This window comes from Hemiscyllium ocellatum, chromosome 5 (genome assembly GCF_020745735.1).
Source record: "Hemiscyllium ocellatum isolate sHemOce1 chromosome 5, sHemOce1.pat.X.cur, whole genome shotgun sequence".
In the NCBI taxonomy this organism is placed as follows: Eukaryota; Metazoa; Chordata; class Chondrichthyes; order Orectolobiformes; family Hemiscylliidae; genus Hemiscyllium; species Hemiscyllium ocellatum.
The window spans coordinates 84125492-84143610 of NC_083405.1; the positions used below are offsets into that span (position 1 = coordinate 84125492).

The 18119-nt window shown below is 39.6% G+C and overlaps 1 protein-coding gene across 4 annotated transcripts in view; it reads right to left on the reverse strand.

The window, feature by feature from the left end:
- The window catches only part of cdk14 (cyclin dependent kinase 14), a 657100-nt gene that overhangs the window by 404244 nt on the left and 234737 nt on the right, over positions 1-18119 (reverse strand). For all 4 annotated transcript variants that reach the window (XM_060824928.1, XM_060824931.1, XM_060824929.1 and 1 more), the window contains one exon: positions 15517-15611. In XM_060824928.1, coding sequence (XP_060680911.1) covers positions 15517-15611 — 95 coding nt within the window. The remainder of the gene's footprint in view (positions 1-15516; positions 15612-18119) is intronic.

Below are 18119 nucleotides of genomic sequence, written 5' to 3' on the forward strand. Positions count from 1 at the left end.
TAAGAGAGGGCATGAAAAAACTTTGGTGGGTAGGATCAAGGATAACCACAAGGCCTTTTATGCGCATGTGAGAAACATGAGAATGACGAGAATGAGGGTAGGTCCGATCAAGGACAGTAGTGGGAGACTGTGTATTGAGTCGGAAGAGATAGGAGAGGTCTTGAATGAGTACTTTTCTTCAGTATTTACAAATGAGAGGGACCGTATTGTTGAAGAGGAGAGTATGAAACAGACTGGTAAGCTAGACGGGATACTTGTTAGGAAGGAAGATGTGTTGGGCATTTGGAAAAACTTGAGGATAGACAAGTCTCCTGGGCCTGATGGGATATATCCTAGGATTATGTGGGAAGCGAGAGGAAATTGCAGAACCGTTGGCAATGATCTTTTCGTCTTCACTGTCAATGGGGGTGGTGCCAAGGGACTGGAGAGTGGCAAACGTTATGCCGCTGTTCAAAAAAGGGAATAACAGGCCAGTTAGTCTTACTGCGGTGGTAGGCAAAGTAATGGAAAGAGTACTGAGTGATAGGATTTATGAGCATCTGGAAAGACACTTCTTGATTAGGGACAGCCAGCACGGATTTGTGAGGGGTAGGTCTTGCCTTCCAAGTCTTATTGAATTCTTTGAGGAGGTGACCAAGGATGTGGATGAGGGTAGAGCAGTGGATGTAGTGTACCTGGATTTTAGTAAGCATTTGATAAAGTTCCCCATGGTAGGCTTATGCGGAAAGTCAGGAGGCATGGGATAGTGGGAAATTTGGCCAGTTGGATAGAGAACTGGCTAACCGGTCAAAGTCAGAGAGTGGTGGTAGATGGTAAATATTCAGCCTGGAGCTCAGTTACAAGTGGAGTTCCGCAGGGATCAGTTCGGGCTCCTCTGCTGTTTGTAATTTTTATAAATGACTTGGAAGAGGGAGTCGAAGGGTGGGTCAGTAAATTTGCAGATGACACGAAGATTGGTGGAGTTGTGGATAGTGACAAGGGCTGTTGTCGGCTGTAAAGGCACTTAGATATGATTCAGAGCTGGGCTGAGGAGTGGCAGATGGAGTTAAACCCTGTCAAGTGTGAGGTTGTCCATTTTGGAAGGACAAATAAGAATGGGGAATACAGGGTTAACAGTAGGGTTCTTAGTAAGGTGGAGGAGCAGAGGGATCTTGGGGTCTCAGTTCATAGCTCTTTGAAAGTTGCCACTCAGGTGGATAGAGCTTGTAAGAAGGCCAATGGTGTATTAGTGTTCATTAGCAGAGGGATTGAATTCAAGAGTCATGAAGTGATGTTGCAGCTGTACAGGACCTTGGTAAGGCCACACTTGGAGTACTGTGTGCAGTTCTGGTCGCCTCACTTTAGGAAAGATGTGGAAGCTTTGAAGAGGGTACAGAAGAGATTTACCAGGATGTTGCCTGGAATGGAGAATAGATTGTACAAGGATAGGTTGAGAGTGATAGGCCTTTTCTCATTGGAACAGCGAAGGATGGGGGGTGACTTGATAGAGGTTTATAAGATGATCAGGGGAATAGATAGAGTAGACAGTCAGAGACTTTTTCCCTGGGTACAACAGTGTGTTACGAGGGGACATAAATTTAAGGTGAAGGGTGGAAGGTATAGGGGGGGATGTCAGGGGTGGGTTCTTTAGCCAGAGAGTGGTGGGGGCTTGGAATGCGCTGCCTGGGGTGTGGCAGAGTCAGAATCATTGGTGACCTTTAAGCGGCAATTGGATAGGTACATGGATAGGTGCTTAAGCTAGGACAAATGTTCGGCACAACATCGTGGACCGAAGGGCCTGTTCTGTGCTATATTGTTCTATGTTCTAGGTTCTAGATGGCACCGTCACAATGATAGCACAAACACATTCCATGCGCCCTAACAGCCATTTATTAAAGGCCCACTATACTCTGTAACCAGAAACAATTCATAAGGGACAGGCAGAATGTAATTTCTTTTTGTCACACCTGCTTCCCTGAAACTTCCTAGTCCTGACCGTCAATGTTCTCTGCTTCACCATATGTTCCTCATTCAAATAACTATACACTTGTCACATGATGTTTGCAAGTGAAATGATGTCTGTTTCAAATATGTTAGTTGATGATTGCTGTTCCACTGATTAACCTCCCTAGAAGGATGCTGCAGGACACTGGAGGGCTTTCCCTCACAGTGTGAACACCGCAAATGAGGTATCATGAACACACTGTACATTTTGAGTTATTATATTATTGCATGAACTATTAAGAACCAGTGCACAATGTGTAAGGATATGTTGATGAAGAGTATAAATAAATGCTTAATTTGGGGCATACCAGATGTCCAAATCCATCAAGCCCCTCTCCCTATTCACCCCATTAATTGTACGATCCCTTATCCGACTGAAGTTAACAGCAATGCTTCAGATGTTCAACCACATGTTCTGCTGGCTGCTCTCCAATTCTGTGGCTTTTTAAAATTCTAAATATCACAGTAGCACGAATTAAAACCTGTAATTTGGCACAGATATTTATGCATTGAAATAAAAATTTTATACAGTCACTCAATCTTACATCAGGCTGTATTTTGTTTAAAATCATATTTCTCACCTTTGCTGCTACCTCCTGGTCTTATTCTGACCTATGCTTCATGCTGCCTTAGAGATTCCAGATTCATTCCAACCCTGCATGACAGTCCAACTAAACAAAAAACTGAAAACATTTCTGAAAGCAGCCAGTTTTCTGTTTCAAAAGTGGTTGAAAATTATAAGAGCAAAACCACCCTTTCAGACAATCTAGAGAAAATTATCTTCTTTCAAAGAGAAATACACTTATTATTTGTTACTTTGAATGAAAAGCAATTCAACTTAAAATAAGTCAAAGTTTTGTATTCATCTTTCCTTTGTTATTGACTCCCATTCTCATGTTACACATGGAGACCAGCACCTCCTCCAGGATATCAGCTAAGTGGCCAAACTGTCAATGTACCAAGCCAATCAATTGCATGCAATCCCACTGTCATGGTCACACAAAGACTCTGACATGCTGAAGAGATGCCTGGTTTCTTCAATAAAATAACGAAATGTTTCTATGTAACACATGCTTCAGATGGCACAGTGCAGAAGTCTGGTACCATGGGGTCAAGTTGGGTGTGATTGGGGGGGAACAGTGTTGGGGAAAGAGTTGAACTGTAAGCTTTAAGGAAGATAAGCTTGCAAAACCAAGTTACTTTTGGATTTCTGGGCCCTGCTTGATAAACTGAGAAGAGAGTGATCAGTGTGAACAACAAGTACCAAAGCTGATCCTTCAAGTTTTGCTTTATTTTTTACTGAATTCAAATATCACCATCTGCTATGATGTGAACTGAACTTATGTATTCAGAACATTTACCTGGGGTTTTGGATTACTAATCCAGTGACATGATGATGGCACCACCACCTCCTTTATACAAGGCATAGAAACAGAAGCATCCCATTCAGTCCATCATGCTTGCTTTGTCATTCAAGATGATCATTGCTGGCATGATAATCCTCAATAGCACTTTCCTGCCTTTACACTATACCTCAATTCCTTACTGATTAAAATATTGTCTATTGCAGTCAGAGACTTGCAGCACAGAAACAGACTCTTCGGTCCAACTCATTCATGCCAACTAGATATCCAGAACCAATCTGGTCCCATTTGCCAGCACTTGGCCCATATCTCTCTAAAGCCTCCCTATTTATACATGCATCCAGATGTCTTTTAAATGTTGTAATTGTGCCAGCCTCCACCACTTCCTCTGGTAGCACATTCCATATACGCACCACCCTTTGTGTAAAAAAAGTTGCCCTCTAGGTCCCTTTTAAATCTCACCCCTTCTGTAAGCTAACTTTCCAATATTGCCTTCTAAACTATTCCTCACTTCTGTATGAGTGCAATATGTGTAGGAGAAAAAGAATCAACAGAACTACTCTAGATTCCTGGAAAGCTTTGTGGGAGGACCTGCTTTATCAGCCCTGTGGACCATTTAAGTGAAAAATCTGAATCTGGTTATCCCTGAAGCACTTCACTCCTGAAGTAAGATAGCAATGATTCAACAACTTAAAATTAAATTTAACAATGTTTCCAAAACCCAAAAGGCCATAAATGATGCACCAACTGGATGGACAGAGGCCTACGTCAGCTTCCACATTGTACAGTCTTGTCTTTGAGCAATTTATATCAGAACTATTTACTTTGCAAATTATGTCAACAAAACTGGTTCCAACAGATATTGGATGGATTCTATATCTTGAACTAGATCACATTAAATGGTACCAGCAGCCCCCCCCCCCAGGCAATGTGCCCCAGCAGTCAGGTTCTCAGCCAAGGCGGAGGATAGGCCAGGAATGAGGTCCAAGAGGAAATCGTTCCTGACCTTGAATGACAATCCAGCCAAAAGGTCAATACCATTCACATTAGTGTTTAATTTGAAGCGATTGTGGGGGAAAGCTGCCAACACTGGGTCAGATGTAAATCTGAAGAGGTGAACTCCCCTGATGTCCAGAATGCAGGAACAGACCCTCATTCTGCTCCATCATTATACTTTCATTCTGACCAGAAACCTTAAGAAGTGGATTCACACTTTGACAGTTTTTTTTAAAAAATGGCATTACAGGCAAGGTCAGCATTGATCATCGTGCAGACTTTCCCTCGATACAATCATGATGAGGCATCTTTTCTGAAAAGCTGCCTACATAGTGACAGCACTCCCACATAGCTATCAAGTGACAGAACTCCAGGATTTAAGAAAAGCAAGGAAGAAACAATAAAAAGGTGATGTTAATGAGGGTGGGGTGGAACATGAATAGCCGGAATGTCAGGAAGCATTTGTATTCCCAGACAGTAAGTGACCTTTGAAATAGATGCCTGAACTTACAGTGACAGCAGAGGTCAGTATAATACCCTAGTCCCTGGTAACACATTTCACTGAGCACTGCTGAAGCAAAATCAATACAAAGTTGATCTTCCCTTGAAGAGGGGATGAATGACTTTTAATTACATGGCTATACGTTAAGAGTTTTGGTCAAAATATTTTAATATCAATTATGCTCACTTAAGGACATTGAAAATGTGCATAGTTTAAACGTCAACATTAAAAACATGCCAGGCAATAAGTAAAATAGCCAAAACAGTTGGCAAATTGTTTTACAATGACAAAGAACACACACTGCTTACATCATGAGCAAACTTTCACAGAAAGTTTGAGAATAACCTCAATACACTGGCCATCCATTATCACATTAGGACACACAATTATATGTTCCAGCTGTTCTTTTCTCTCATGGCCAAGGCCTTCAGGTTATTTACTGTCCCAATTTGTTTTTTTCTTTACAGGAATTACTTTTCATAAAAAGAACAATTTGTGCATGTACCTGTGGCATTGTAGCATCAGAGCACCCATTCCATTAAGGAATTATATGTCAGATCTAAATTCATAGTCACCCAACTTCCTGTAAATCTTCAAATCTAGTTGGCCCATCATTCTGTTTAAGTGGCTGCAGCTGCCATTTATAAGTCTCAAATGGATGAACAGCCTGAAGCTTATGAATGGGCTACAGAACCTTCTAACTTCATTCCCATCACAGAAACCAATAATGTGGAAGTACTTCCAATAAAACCAAAAAGTGCTATTTGGCTTCTGGCAATGACATCATGCAGCCGCCAGCCTGTAACGTCTCAATGAAAACAGAGACTGTTGTAGCTTTTCCGCTGTGTTGGCTTTTCATCCGTTAAAGTGCACAGATCTTTCATGCCCCATCAGTTCCAGTCACTGTTATACTTTTCCTTTCTCCCTTACTAACAGACTGTTCAAAAGAAAAAGTCTACCTCAACAGCTGTGATTGAACACAACTTGCTACTATAAAATGCAACTGTAACAAAAAACGTTTTGGGTTCATTATCGGCTTATAAATGATTGTATCCAAAATCTTTCATATAATTTAAACAGATGCCCACAGGATTGAGAGCTTCAACAAAAGCTTATTAAAATAATAATTAAAGTTCACATTAGCTTCTTTGTACTTTTTCTGTCAGGGTTTCTCCAAAAGAGGACAAATACAGATGCTTGGGTGAAATGTCAAAGGCATTTGCTGCACCATACTCATCCATCACTGAGACAGCATTCTTCAAATTATGGGACATCTCTTAGAAGAAATACAGTTATTTTTCACAAATTGTATATAATCTTAAATAATTGCAAGTCAAATAAAAAAAACAGAAGTGACTGAATTTCAAAAGGTGCTTATAACTCAAAACAAATGACCCCACACTTGCAGAATGATAGAAAATGACTCAAAAACTTCTCAAAAACAGACCACACATTTCAAGTTGAGAATGGGTTTTGAAAATGTCCTTCAAAGCTCTACTTTTCTTGCATTCTTACATTGTCATGGATAGACAAAACAAAACTGATCTGGCTGAAATTCAGAACACAAAAAAAACTAGAATGGAAGCATTCAATGGAGCATAAAACTCTGCAGGGCACAATTTGTTTTATGCAGTCTGTCCACATACCACGCACTGACATGGAAAATAGCAGCTAAATCTAGCTTCTAATAAAGGACAAGACACAGAGTGGTAGCATATTGTTTCACACCCACGATTTTCCAATGGCAGCTGCAGGAAAAGAAATATGAAGAAAAATACAAGGGAAGGGAGAAGGAGTTATCATAGCATAGTGTAATGCAATTTTCAGTCATCACTGATTAAATAATGCAACTAAGTGCCTATTAATGAGCCTCCTAAAGGCTCTCTTAGCTAAAAATGGTCTTGGTTGCAAAGAAACATTTAAGAATAAGCCATGAACTTTAAAAACACAGCTTAAACAAAAATATTTAGTGCTGCATTTTTGTTCAGATTTCAACTTCAGTCCTTTGAAATGAATACCCATTTGTACATCACAGTTCCCTACTTGTAGAATGACAGTATTCTACCCAGAGACAAGCATGCAATAATCAAACTCTAAAGATCCAATTTATATACAAATAAGAATGCATTCCCAGTAAAATGAAAGGAGCAATATTACTCCATCAAGGCAAAGGTTGAATTAAACTCCATTCCTACAAATGGAGGCACAGTGACATTGTAAGAGGCCCTAGTGAAAACAACTTTGACAGCTGCATTATTCCTGCTTGTGGATGTCAGTCAGCAGATTAAGACTGCTCAGCATTTGGGGCTAACTGGGTCTGAATTTGCAATCTCTGCACATATCTCTGCTTTATTTTAATAGAGCAACTTCCACAACACTTACTGCTGAGAGGAATGACAAAGTGAAAGGATTTGTACTCAGAGTTGATGTATTTCTTTATAACCAGAGGAAAAAGAACAGCAGGTGTGGAAAAAGGAAGTATTGCGAATGGGTTTTGTCGGGGTGAAGTTAGGGTTGGTAATACATTACGGCAGAACGTTGAGTCTGCTCAGTGCCAGACGACCTTCCCACTCATTTACATGGATGTGAATGACACGTGTGAATGAGGTTAGAGGGTTCTGCATTTATCATAAAGTGGGAGCTGACACTGGAGGACCACAGTAGAAACTAGTTATAGCACAGGCATCTGCACAACAATGTGGAAAATTGCACTGGTATGTCTGAGAGACAAAAAAAACAAACAAATCCAATTAATGCCTCCATCTACACTCACCAAACAGTAAAGTGATGGGACATGATATCAACAGTGCTATTTGTGCAGTACCTGCATAGTAACAGTCTGGTCACCGATAGTCAGTTTGGGTTCTGGCAGGGCCACTTAGCTCTTGACCTTATCCAGTCTTAGTTCAAACATCAGGGAGGTGAGAGTGATAGGTCTCAACATCAAGCAGCCCCATCAAAACTGAAACCAATGGCAATGGGAAAACTGACAGCCGGCTCAAGTCACATCTGGTAAAAAGGAAAATGGCTGAGCTTGTTGGAGTCATCTCACCCCCAGGGCACCCTCAGGGTCATGTCCTAGGTGCAACCACCTTCAGCTGTTTCATCAACAACCTGCCCTTCATCATAAGGTCAGAAGTGGAGACAACAATGATTGCACAATGTTCAGCACCATTTGCAACTCCTCAGATACTATAATACACATCCAAATGCAGCAAAACCCCAACAATACCCAGGCTTGAGCTGACAAGTGGAAAATGCCAAGTGTCAGGCAATGACCATCTCCAGTAATAGACAATCTAACCATTGCCCCTTGATGTTTACAGGCATAAGAATCTGAATCCTCCACTTTCAACCATCTTGGTAGCTACCATTAACCAGAAACACAAACTGGTCTAGCCATATAAATTACAGAAGCAGGTTAGACAATTAGAATCCAGCAGCAAATAACTCACCACCTGGCCCCTCAGAACCTGTCCACCGTCCATAAGACACAAGTCAGGAGTGTGAGGAGAATAGTTCCAACAATACCAGCTTGACAACATCTAGGACAAAGCAGCCACTTTATTGGCACCATATCCACAAACACTTTATCCTTCCACCATCAATGTTCAGTAGAAGATGTGTACCATCTAGAAGATGCACTGTAGAAATTCATCAAGGGTCCTTGACATCATCTTCTAAACTCATGAGCATTACCAACTCGAAGGACAGGGACAGCAGGTACATGGGGACACAACTGACTGGGAGCAGAGTTCATGATCTGCAAAGGGGAAGGGAAATGGAAGCCACTAAGTAGGGAAAGGTTCCACACAGGGTCAAAACATGTGACATATTCCTGATGAAGGGGTTATGCATGAAACATTGACACTCTTTCTTCTCAGATGCTGACTGACCTGCTGTGCTTTTTCCAGTGCCACATTTTTCAACTAACTCTCTTCAGCATCTACAGTCCTCACTTCCTTCTGAGCTGCCACATAAGTGTGTGTGTGTGTGTGTGTGTGTGTGTGTGCGTGTGTGTGGGTGGTGGAGGGTGGGGTGGGGGGCAGTTAGACATGGAAGAGTTCATTTTTAAACCTTTCAATAAATGGAATACGAGGCTAGCCATCAGGAAATGTTGATATCACTGAGGCAATGAATGCTTGTAAACTGGTGTGCCATTGCCATATTTCAGGTTTCTGAAATTCAGTAAAAAGAAGTGCGGTAGAAAATTTTCTAATGAGTACTATCACAATTGGATAATATAAGGTTGAACAATTTTGTTTCATTAAAATTTGTATTTGTGGTTACACATCTCTAAGCATTTCATCTAACACCAATTACTGGAGGTACAGTGACAATGTTAGAGGCAAATATTTAATTAGCCAGAAACATGTTTTGCTAGCGAAAAACCTGTTGTCTTCTGCTGACTTAGATATTACATGTATGAAATTAATATTTTCCTTGTGGTTTTCAATGTCACTCCATTGTACTGATTCAGGATATTGTTTGATTCTTTGAATTCTGCTTCTAACTGAGTCCAAGCATCCCATACCTGGGCACAAATAGTGAAAATAACATTACCAAATGACTGCATAACCAAACAAAGCAATTCGTGAAAATGAAAACCAAGCTAAGAACCAAAAGGTAGCCCCTGACAATCAAATAGTAGTTCTTGAGAAGGAAAAGGACTATTCAAGGCTTTTTGCCCAAAATGTCGATTTTCCTACTCCTCGGATGCTGCCTGACCTGCTGTGCTTTTCCAGCACCACTCTAATCTAGACTCTGGTTTCGGCAGTCCTTGTTTATACCTGTTCAAAACAAAAGTTCATTTCTACTTGATTTCATCACTCCAACATTGACAGTCATGCCTACAGCTGTCTGGACCAACCTAATTGCTTCCCTAGGCACCTCTCTGCCTCACTATTCACTTTCTCCTTTGAGAAAGTCTTTGCATTTTGTCCCACCCCATCTCCTGTTGGCTCTGTATCAAATTTTGATTGATAAAGCTCTCCCTTGTAGAGATTTGGGATGGCTTACCATGTTATAGGCACTAAACTAATGCAAGTTCTTATTTGACAAGAAAACATCGAGATGAACATCTATTGTTAATCAGAAGGTTTAAAAAAAAAAGCCATATCAGATATCACTCTAGGCTCCAAATCAACTGTAACAATAGTGGAACAGCATTACAGAAAATGAACAAAAAAGGAATAAGGTAATAAATCATTTTTCATATCATGAAAGCATCAAATGAAACAAGTCAGCCACTTTTTCATGTTAATTACAGATCAGTTGTTATTTGCAATGTGACAGAGTATTGCCTGAAGGAAAAGTCACATTTTATTCGGAAAATAATTACACTGTGGCTACATTCATCCACAGAGTTGACATGAAACATCAGTAGGAATGCTTTGTTCATCATCTTACTGGATTTTAAAATGTACTGCTAGATAGTGCCATTACCTGAAGCTAAAACAATGACACACAGATGTTGATGGAAGTTTAAAAAGCAGAGAATACTTTATGCCATTAATATATTAAGTTGGTAGAACACTACGCTTTGCTTAAATAACGGGAGGGCTCGCTATTCTACTTTAAGCAGGAGCTCCGATCCAAATCCAATTATCGATTGAGGCAAGGTCGTGCAAATTCTAAATCTACATCTCTCCAATGTAGCCAAATTACACCATCTTCAAGACTTGCTGTGCCTCCAAAACAATCAGGACTATATTTAAGAGGGATTGTTTATGGGGATAGTTGCCTCTTGCTACATCTAATACACAAAGGAAGCATTGTAGCTTTGGGAATTGTTTGCTATTTTCAATCATTTCCTTGTCTGAAAGGTTGTTTCTGTCCTTGTCCATGTAAAGCCTGAAAGGCTTTGCTATGTCCGATACTATTAAATACTCAAGGAAGCATCCCTTTACGGCAGACAGGACACCAACTACTGCTGTGCTTACTTTGGTTAATAGTTGTAAGCTCATGATTAGAAAAGTATATCTTGTGAAAACAGTTATGACGGTCATGTTTTGCATACAGAGCTTTGTAGGCTGGGAATGCATATCAGGAGTTTAGCATAAAAACAATTCAATTTTTACCGTGATAATCATGTGGGTTTTTACTATCTTCTAAGTTATATAATTCGTTTGTTACGGTGCACCTTTGGATTGGAAAATTGCATGTGACTTTTTAAGACCAGCAAAAGAGGAAAAGCCAGGGAATTATGGACCAGATAGCCTGATCACCTAGTATCTGTGGTGGGGAAACTGGAGTCTATAATCAAGGATTAGGTAACCAACCACCCAGAAAATGTGCAGTTAATCAGGGAGAGCCAGCATGGATTTATGGCAGGTTGATCATGCCTGACAAATCTCACTGAATTTTTTGAAAAGGTGACAATGCAGAGGACGGGGGAATGTCTATTAATGTTGCTTATCAAATGCATTCTGGAGGTCCATATACAGTACCAATTAAGGAGAAGCCCACAGAATGGAGGGAAAATTAATGAAATAGGAAATTGGTTGAATGGCAGGCAACAATAATTAGGGTAATGTTTAGGTACTCAAATAGGCAGAATTTAACTAGTTGGGTCTCACAAGGATCTGTTTTAGGGCCTCAATTATTCACATTATTTATTAGCTTAAGACAGTGGCATAGAAAGTCATGCATCCAAATTTGCTGAAGACAAAATCAGGCAGCATTATAGAGAGTGCGCAGATGACAGCATAAAATTACAAAGAGGTATTGATAGATTGAATGAATAGGCAAAACTGTGGCAGAGAGTTCAATCTAAGCAAGTGTGAGATTATTCATTTTGGACCAAGAAGGGTGAGGTGGAATGAATTAAATTCAGTGGATGTTCAGAGACTTGGGGTTCAGATACATAGATCTTGAAAATGTAACAAAGTGCAGAAAATAAGCAAGAAAGCTAATGTAATGCTGGTCTTTATATCTAGAAAACTGGAAAGGGTTTGGCAGTGTCCCCTTTCTTATTGTACTGGACACAGACAGCTTTCAGACGTTCGCCTGAATGCAAACTAAGAATGCTTGCTCCTCTTCATCCTTAACACGATCACTATCCTCATTTATATCTGGATAATTAAAAGTGCCTCATTAGGACTATCCTATGATGTAAGAACCTCACTAACTACTTTGTAGATTTGTTCCTCCATATCTTCCCAGTACGGATTATATTCAGCAATATATTTTGCACCCTTTTGATCCTTGGCATTAGGGAATTTGTTTCTGTCCTTCAACGTTCCGAAATGCCCACTTTCTTCAGTCTGCAAGACCCTTAACCCTTACCGCCACCACTCATCCTTTGTTTTCCCTCTAACAACTTTCCTATCTTTTCTCCCCACCTTGTAAGCAGGGGCATTTAATACCCTGTCCTGCCCTTCCTCAAGCTAAGTCTCAGTTATTGCAAGTACATCATGATTCCACATGGCAATGTGCCCTATTTTATTAACTATACTCCTGCATTCATACAATGCAGTTTAATCTTGAGTTTGACATCATTACTTTCTTCCACCATTTTCTATTCCCATGTTATCTGCCTCTGCCAGCATCTTGCGCAGTGTAGTAGTACTAATATTCTCTTTGTTCAATTTGCCTTGCGCGGATGCCAGCCCTCAACCCCTCCAAAGACAGTCCCAAAGTCACAGGAATCTAAAGCCATTCCCCATGGCATTAGTTCTGTATTCTCACTTGTAGAGGGCACTGGGATGATCTGGAGATGACTACGTTTCAGGTCCTATATGCTAAATTTTTTACCTGGCTGCCTAAATTCTGGATTACAGCCCCCTTTCTACCAATGTGGACCACTACTGTATATCATAGAATCCCTACAGTGTGGAAACAGGCCATTTAGCCTAACAAGTCCACAGCGACCCTCCGAAGAGTATCGCCTGACTAACGCACCTAGCCTACACATCTTTGGACACTGTGGGCAATTTAGCATGCCCAATCCACTAACCTGCACATCTTTGGACTGTGGGAGGAAACCCACAGAGAGACAGGGAGAATGTGTAAACTCCACAAAGACAGTTGCCCAAGGCTGGACTCGGACACAGGTCTCTAGCACTGTGAGGCAGCAGTGCTAACCACTGAGCCACCGTGCCGCCCAGAAAATTGTGTGGATATTCCTACCCTCTGAGAACAATATCGTGCTGGCACTTTGTGGCATCCTTGATTCTTGAACCAGGGAGGCATCATACAATCCTGTTTGATGGCTACGGAAATCCCTGTCTGTTGCCCTAACTAAAAAATCCCCCATCAGTATTGCCCTTTCACACTATTTTCTTCCCTCTTGTACACTTGTGCCACTGGTGGTACCATGGGCTTGGCTTTTGCTGCAAATATTTTAAGTAATCATCACCTGTCCAGTATTCAAAACGGAAAACTGATAGATGAGTGGGATTGTTGGGAATATTGGCACTGCCTGTTTTTCTTGGATATTCAGTGGTCACCCATTTTCTATTCACTTGCTTGCCCCTATCTGCAGTCTGAACGCACATTGCACTTATTTCTCTGCCTCACAGATGTACCTCCATGACTCCAGCCATCACTCAAGCTCCAAAATGTAAGCGTAAGCTTGTGCAGTTGGTAACACCTCCTGCTTACACAACTATTGGGGTCACATGAAGTATTCACAACTCTCCACAGGACGGGCATTCCATTTGCCAGAGTTGCTCGACCATACCTTAAGCTCATTTTAAATTTTTTTTATCTGACTTTAACCTTACTCTGCACTGTTCACTATTGACTGGAAATAATACAGAAAAATTCCTTAACCTGAGTTAATCCACACTCTCTCCCCTGTTTAAATTCTTCATTTGCCCTTTGTTATTTTATAAACCGTACTTGAAAGTGCTCTCTTCCAATGTAACTCTGTTGGTGACTCTATTCAGACAAAGCTGCCAAAACCAAGACCTTTTTTGCCATATTGCAGATCTGCCCTAGCCAAGAAACACTGAACATTCATGCAATGTCATAGTTCACCTGCTCAGTACGCAGTTCTCTCTCTCAGCAGCAGCTAGCCCCAAACTCCTTCAATCTCCCACACTGGTTTTTGTGGCTTCAAAACCCTTTAATCCCTGTATTCACATAGCACCATTCCCATGTCAAAATCTCCCAGATATGAACTTATTCACCTCAGTAACACAGAACTCAAGCAATGAGCTCCAATAGTATACCATAGAGACTTATTGCTACCTGCTTTTCACATGTATCCTGAGAGTTTTGTCTATAATTGTTTTAATCTCTGTACCTGTAATTTCTTGTCAATAACTTCACCTCTATCTCTAAAGAACCTTCGGTAATCACTTGTAACAATTGTTTAAACAAAGCTTGATTGTCAGTCTACTTCAACTTGAATCGTAAGAAGTAATTAAAAAGGAAAATTACACTAGCTACATACATCTACAGTTCACTGACCATGTGATGGACAAGGCTGCTTGACATGACAATACCCACATTTTAAAGCCTAAAAAGGCAGTAGGGATTCTTTTGGCTTCAAATGATTTAAATGCAAAGCTAAGTGCACAAAACACTAAACAATTAATTAAGGTTAACTTTATGACCTTGACTGTTTAGAAATGACAAAACCGCTAGAGATTTGACTGGCAATACATCCATCACATTCTCCAGAGATGGCAGAACTATTGTGGGGGTGAAGGGAGAAGCAACAGAATTTTTTCAAGTTAGCTCTACATCCACTCAGACAAAATTAATGCAAGAAAGGTGGATCGAAGACTGTAAGCATGGTTGAAAGATGTCTGCCCCTTTAGGTGTAATTTTCTCAGTTCCCAAATGACCAGCTTTCCAGGGGAAAGAAAAACAAGCAAAAGCTACAATGGTACTTTGAAACTCTGTGAAATTGGCAGTTTGCTATCAATCATTCAAAATAACACAATGTCCAAATACGTGAATGATGAGGCACAGCAGAGGCAACGAGGGAGAATCTAGTATTCCAGATCCATTAATTTATTGGACTTGCCTCACGTGCCCAAAGTGCTGCGGGTTGGGAATTGGCCTGATCAGTCATATGAAGGTTTACAGCAGAAGCGTGAGTAGATGTCATTCTTGAATAAAGGATGAGTCAATGATGGTCACCAACCTTCACAAGGGCAATTAACAATGATCTGTAAATGATGGCCATCCCAGCAGCACGGAATTGAAAAAAGATGACTGCCTAGCTTAATCATGGAGCTCAACTTGTTACAAAATCAGATACAATGTGTTTAACTTATCGTACGTGGTTTTGCAGATAAATGTTTGAATCAACTCTACATCATATGCAAGTTAAAATTACAATTACAAAAACTGCAGCTGTAAACTGTTTTTGTTTTAAATGCAGGAGTAACTTCAAATTACATATTTAGCTGAAAAGCAAATTATTTAAAAAGCACTAATTCAGTAAAGAGTGGTTTGCACTGAATGACACATCAGCTTACCAGCAGTTAACAATATTTAAAAGTATTAGAGCTTACAGACCCTATTGAGGACCCTGCCAATCACATGATGCAGTCTACACCTGGGATGGGAGTCATGTAAGAAAAATATGCAGATCACGACAAAGACTGATTAGTTTGTGGATAAAACAATTACAAATGCAATTATGTTGTAATCTTAATCTTAGTCATTCTACCAGTGACCAGCTGGTCTTAACCAGAGATGAAAAGCACTTACCACATATTCAAATACAAGGGTCAGGGTCTCCTTGGTATGAATGATATCATGGAGCAGAACTATGTTAGTATGTTTCAGCCCTTTCAACAAGGAAGCTATAAAAGAAATGAAAAGGAAACTTTTAAGAAATGATATAGTTAATATTGACAGAGACGATTGATCATAGGCCAAAAGCCTCAGGTACCAACGATTCATTTAAAATTAACATTACCAATACGAAACTGTGCTGGCGCGCAACATCAGAATATTATGCAGGTATTGTTCTGTGGAACTGATGTGTGCGACTAGCCACACAAGGAAATTTCAAGGGACTGCATTACTGGAAAAAATGAGCTATGCGCCACTGAATTTTAAAAGAAAACCTAGAAGAGTGAATTAATTTGTTAACTCAATAAAATATACATTGTAAGATCACTTGCTCAAAATGCTCAGTATCAATTTTTTTTCTAGATTTTGCAATTTTCTGCATTATAGCATAACATTAGAATGCCTAACCACATCAGAAAGAGTTGGGAAAAAATATAAATATTGCCCTGAAGCTTAAACAGTGAAAACATTTTAAAACCAGTAATAAAAATACATTGCATCCTCCATTTTTCTACTTCAAAGTCCTGCAGTAAAATGGTGCCAAAGACATCGAAGGACGTTTGGCTCAGGCCAAAGATTTTCTGGGCAACTAGTGTTTCCAAGAGTGTGTGCTCTGGACTGGAGAATTTGCAATATATTTATAAAATCAACCTTAACAATGGATGAATCAATGGGACAGTGAAATAAAAATTTATCTTTCCAAATTTAGGTTCCAAAGAAAATCCAAACCACATATCTGGATGCCATCACCTTTTTAACCTGATCGTAGGTGAGACAAGACCTGCCAACACAATGGTAATACTATCGGACTAGCTATTCAGAGTGCTGGATGAATGATCAAAAGATCAGGAAAATCTAAATACAAGAAACTGAAGAAATAGCCGATCTTTTTCGGAGAGGGGAAAGTGAATAGATAGAAAGGAAAACTAAAACTACAATCATATTTCTCTTGATTATAATAACAAAACATTCAATTAATTTCAAAACACTGTATTCTTTAAACAGAGCTTCAAGCCACATGAATCTGAGTGCACAGCTCATTGGTTCCACATTTCTTGATTTGATAATCTCATTAAAAATCAATGAAAATCCTCCAAAATGCAGTGAGTTTAAAACATCCAAATTTCCAAAATTCTCAGTACACAACCTCTGCAATGCAAATTTGTTCTATATGATATTCCTGCACAATACCTGGAAAGTACCTGCACTCGACAAATTTATAAAATAGATTTACTCTTCACAATGTATAGCTTGCCCTCACATTCAATTTTTGTAAATAATTAAATGAAAGTATTTCACTGTACATGCGACAGGTCCTAAAACCGAGTACAGCAAAACTGTCATGAAATAATATGGAGAAAATGAATGGAGTTTTCCAAAACTGAAATCAAGCAACATGTTAGTTCCGAAATCTGCCAACAAAGGATTGTCATTCAAGTTACTTTTCCTTGACAACATACCAGTTGTTATTGCAACTTATAAAATTATATGGATGCTTATTTTCAACAGTGAAAGCAAACGGTCTTGAAACAGAGGCGTTTGAAAATACTCTAATCAACTGTAAGTTTGATATAATCATTTTATATATTAAAATATGCATTTTCAAAACCTTAAGGCAGTCCAGGTTACCAATTCAACTCCAAGAATAGACCTAACTGATCATGAGCCTGTTACTACACAAAACCTATCATAAACAAGATGATATCAAAGTCAAAGAAACAATAAGCAGCTTTAACTTATCAAAAACGTCAAGAATCAAAGAACACTCTGGAATCCAGCTGATAGTTTAAAAAGTTTATTCTCATGAAAGCATCACAAAAGTGTTCCCAAACTAATAACTTCATAAGTTTCTTGCTAACTGTTTGAGGTTGAACTAGACTGTTGGCAAACTTGATCCCAAGATGAAATTTCATACACTAAAACCAGCTCTAATCCACCTCCATAACATCTCACAGCCCTTTTTCTCCCTTAGTTCATCTACCACTGAAGCTCTTATCACGTAGCTCCAGACACAAGCATTCGAATGTATTCTTTTCTCTCATTTTCCATGTAATACTTGAAGACATTTAACATTCTGCTGCCCATGTCATAACTTGTTCAAAGCCCTCTGCACTTATCAATCCTGTGTTCACAGACATGCACTGCCTTCTGGTTAAACAACACCTTAGTTATAAAAGTGTCGGCTTTGTTTTCAGATTGGACTCTGGTATTACTAAGGTCCATCCCTATAATCTCTTCCAACCTCAAAGCCATTTAAGATATCTACTTCCTTCCAAGTCTAACCTTTTGATCATTTCCAATTTTAAAAGTTCTGCAGGCTGCCAATATCCTAAACTCCCCTCCTTCTCAAAATGTACTATTTGACCGCATTCTTGCTCATTCCTGATGTGACTCACTGCCAAATGTTGTCTCATAATACTTCTCTGCAACACCCTGGTATGATTCTTACATTAAAGAAGCTATATAAATGCAAATTATTGTTTGTCATTTTCAATTTTTATGCAACTATTACATTA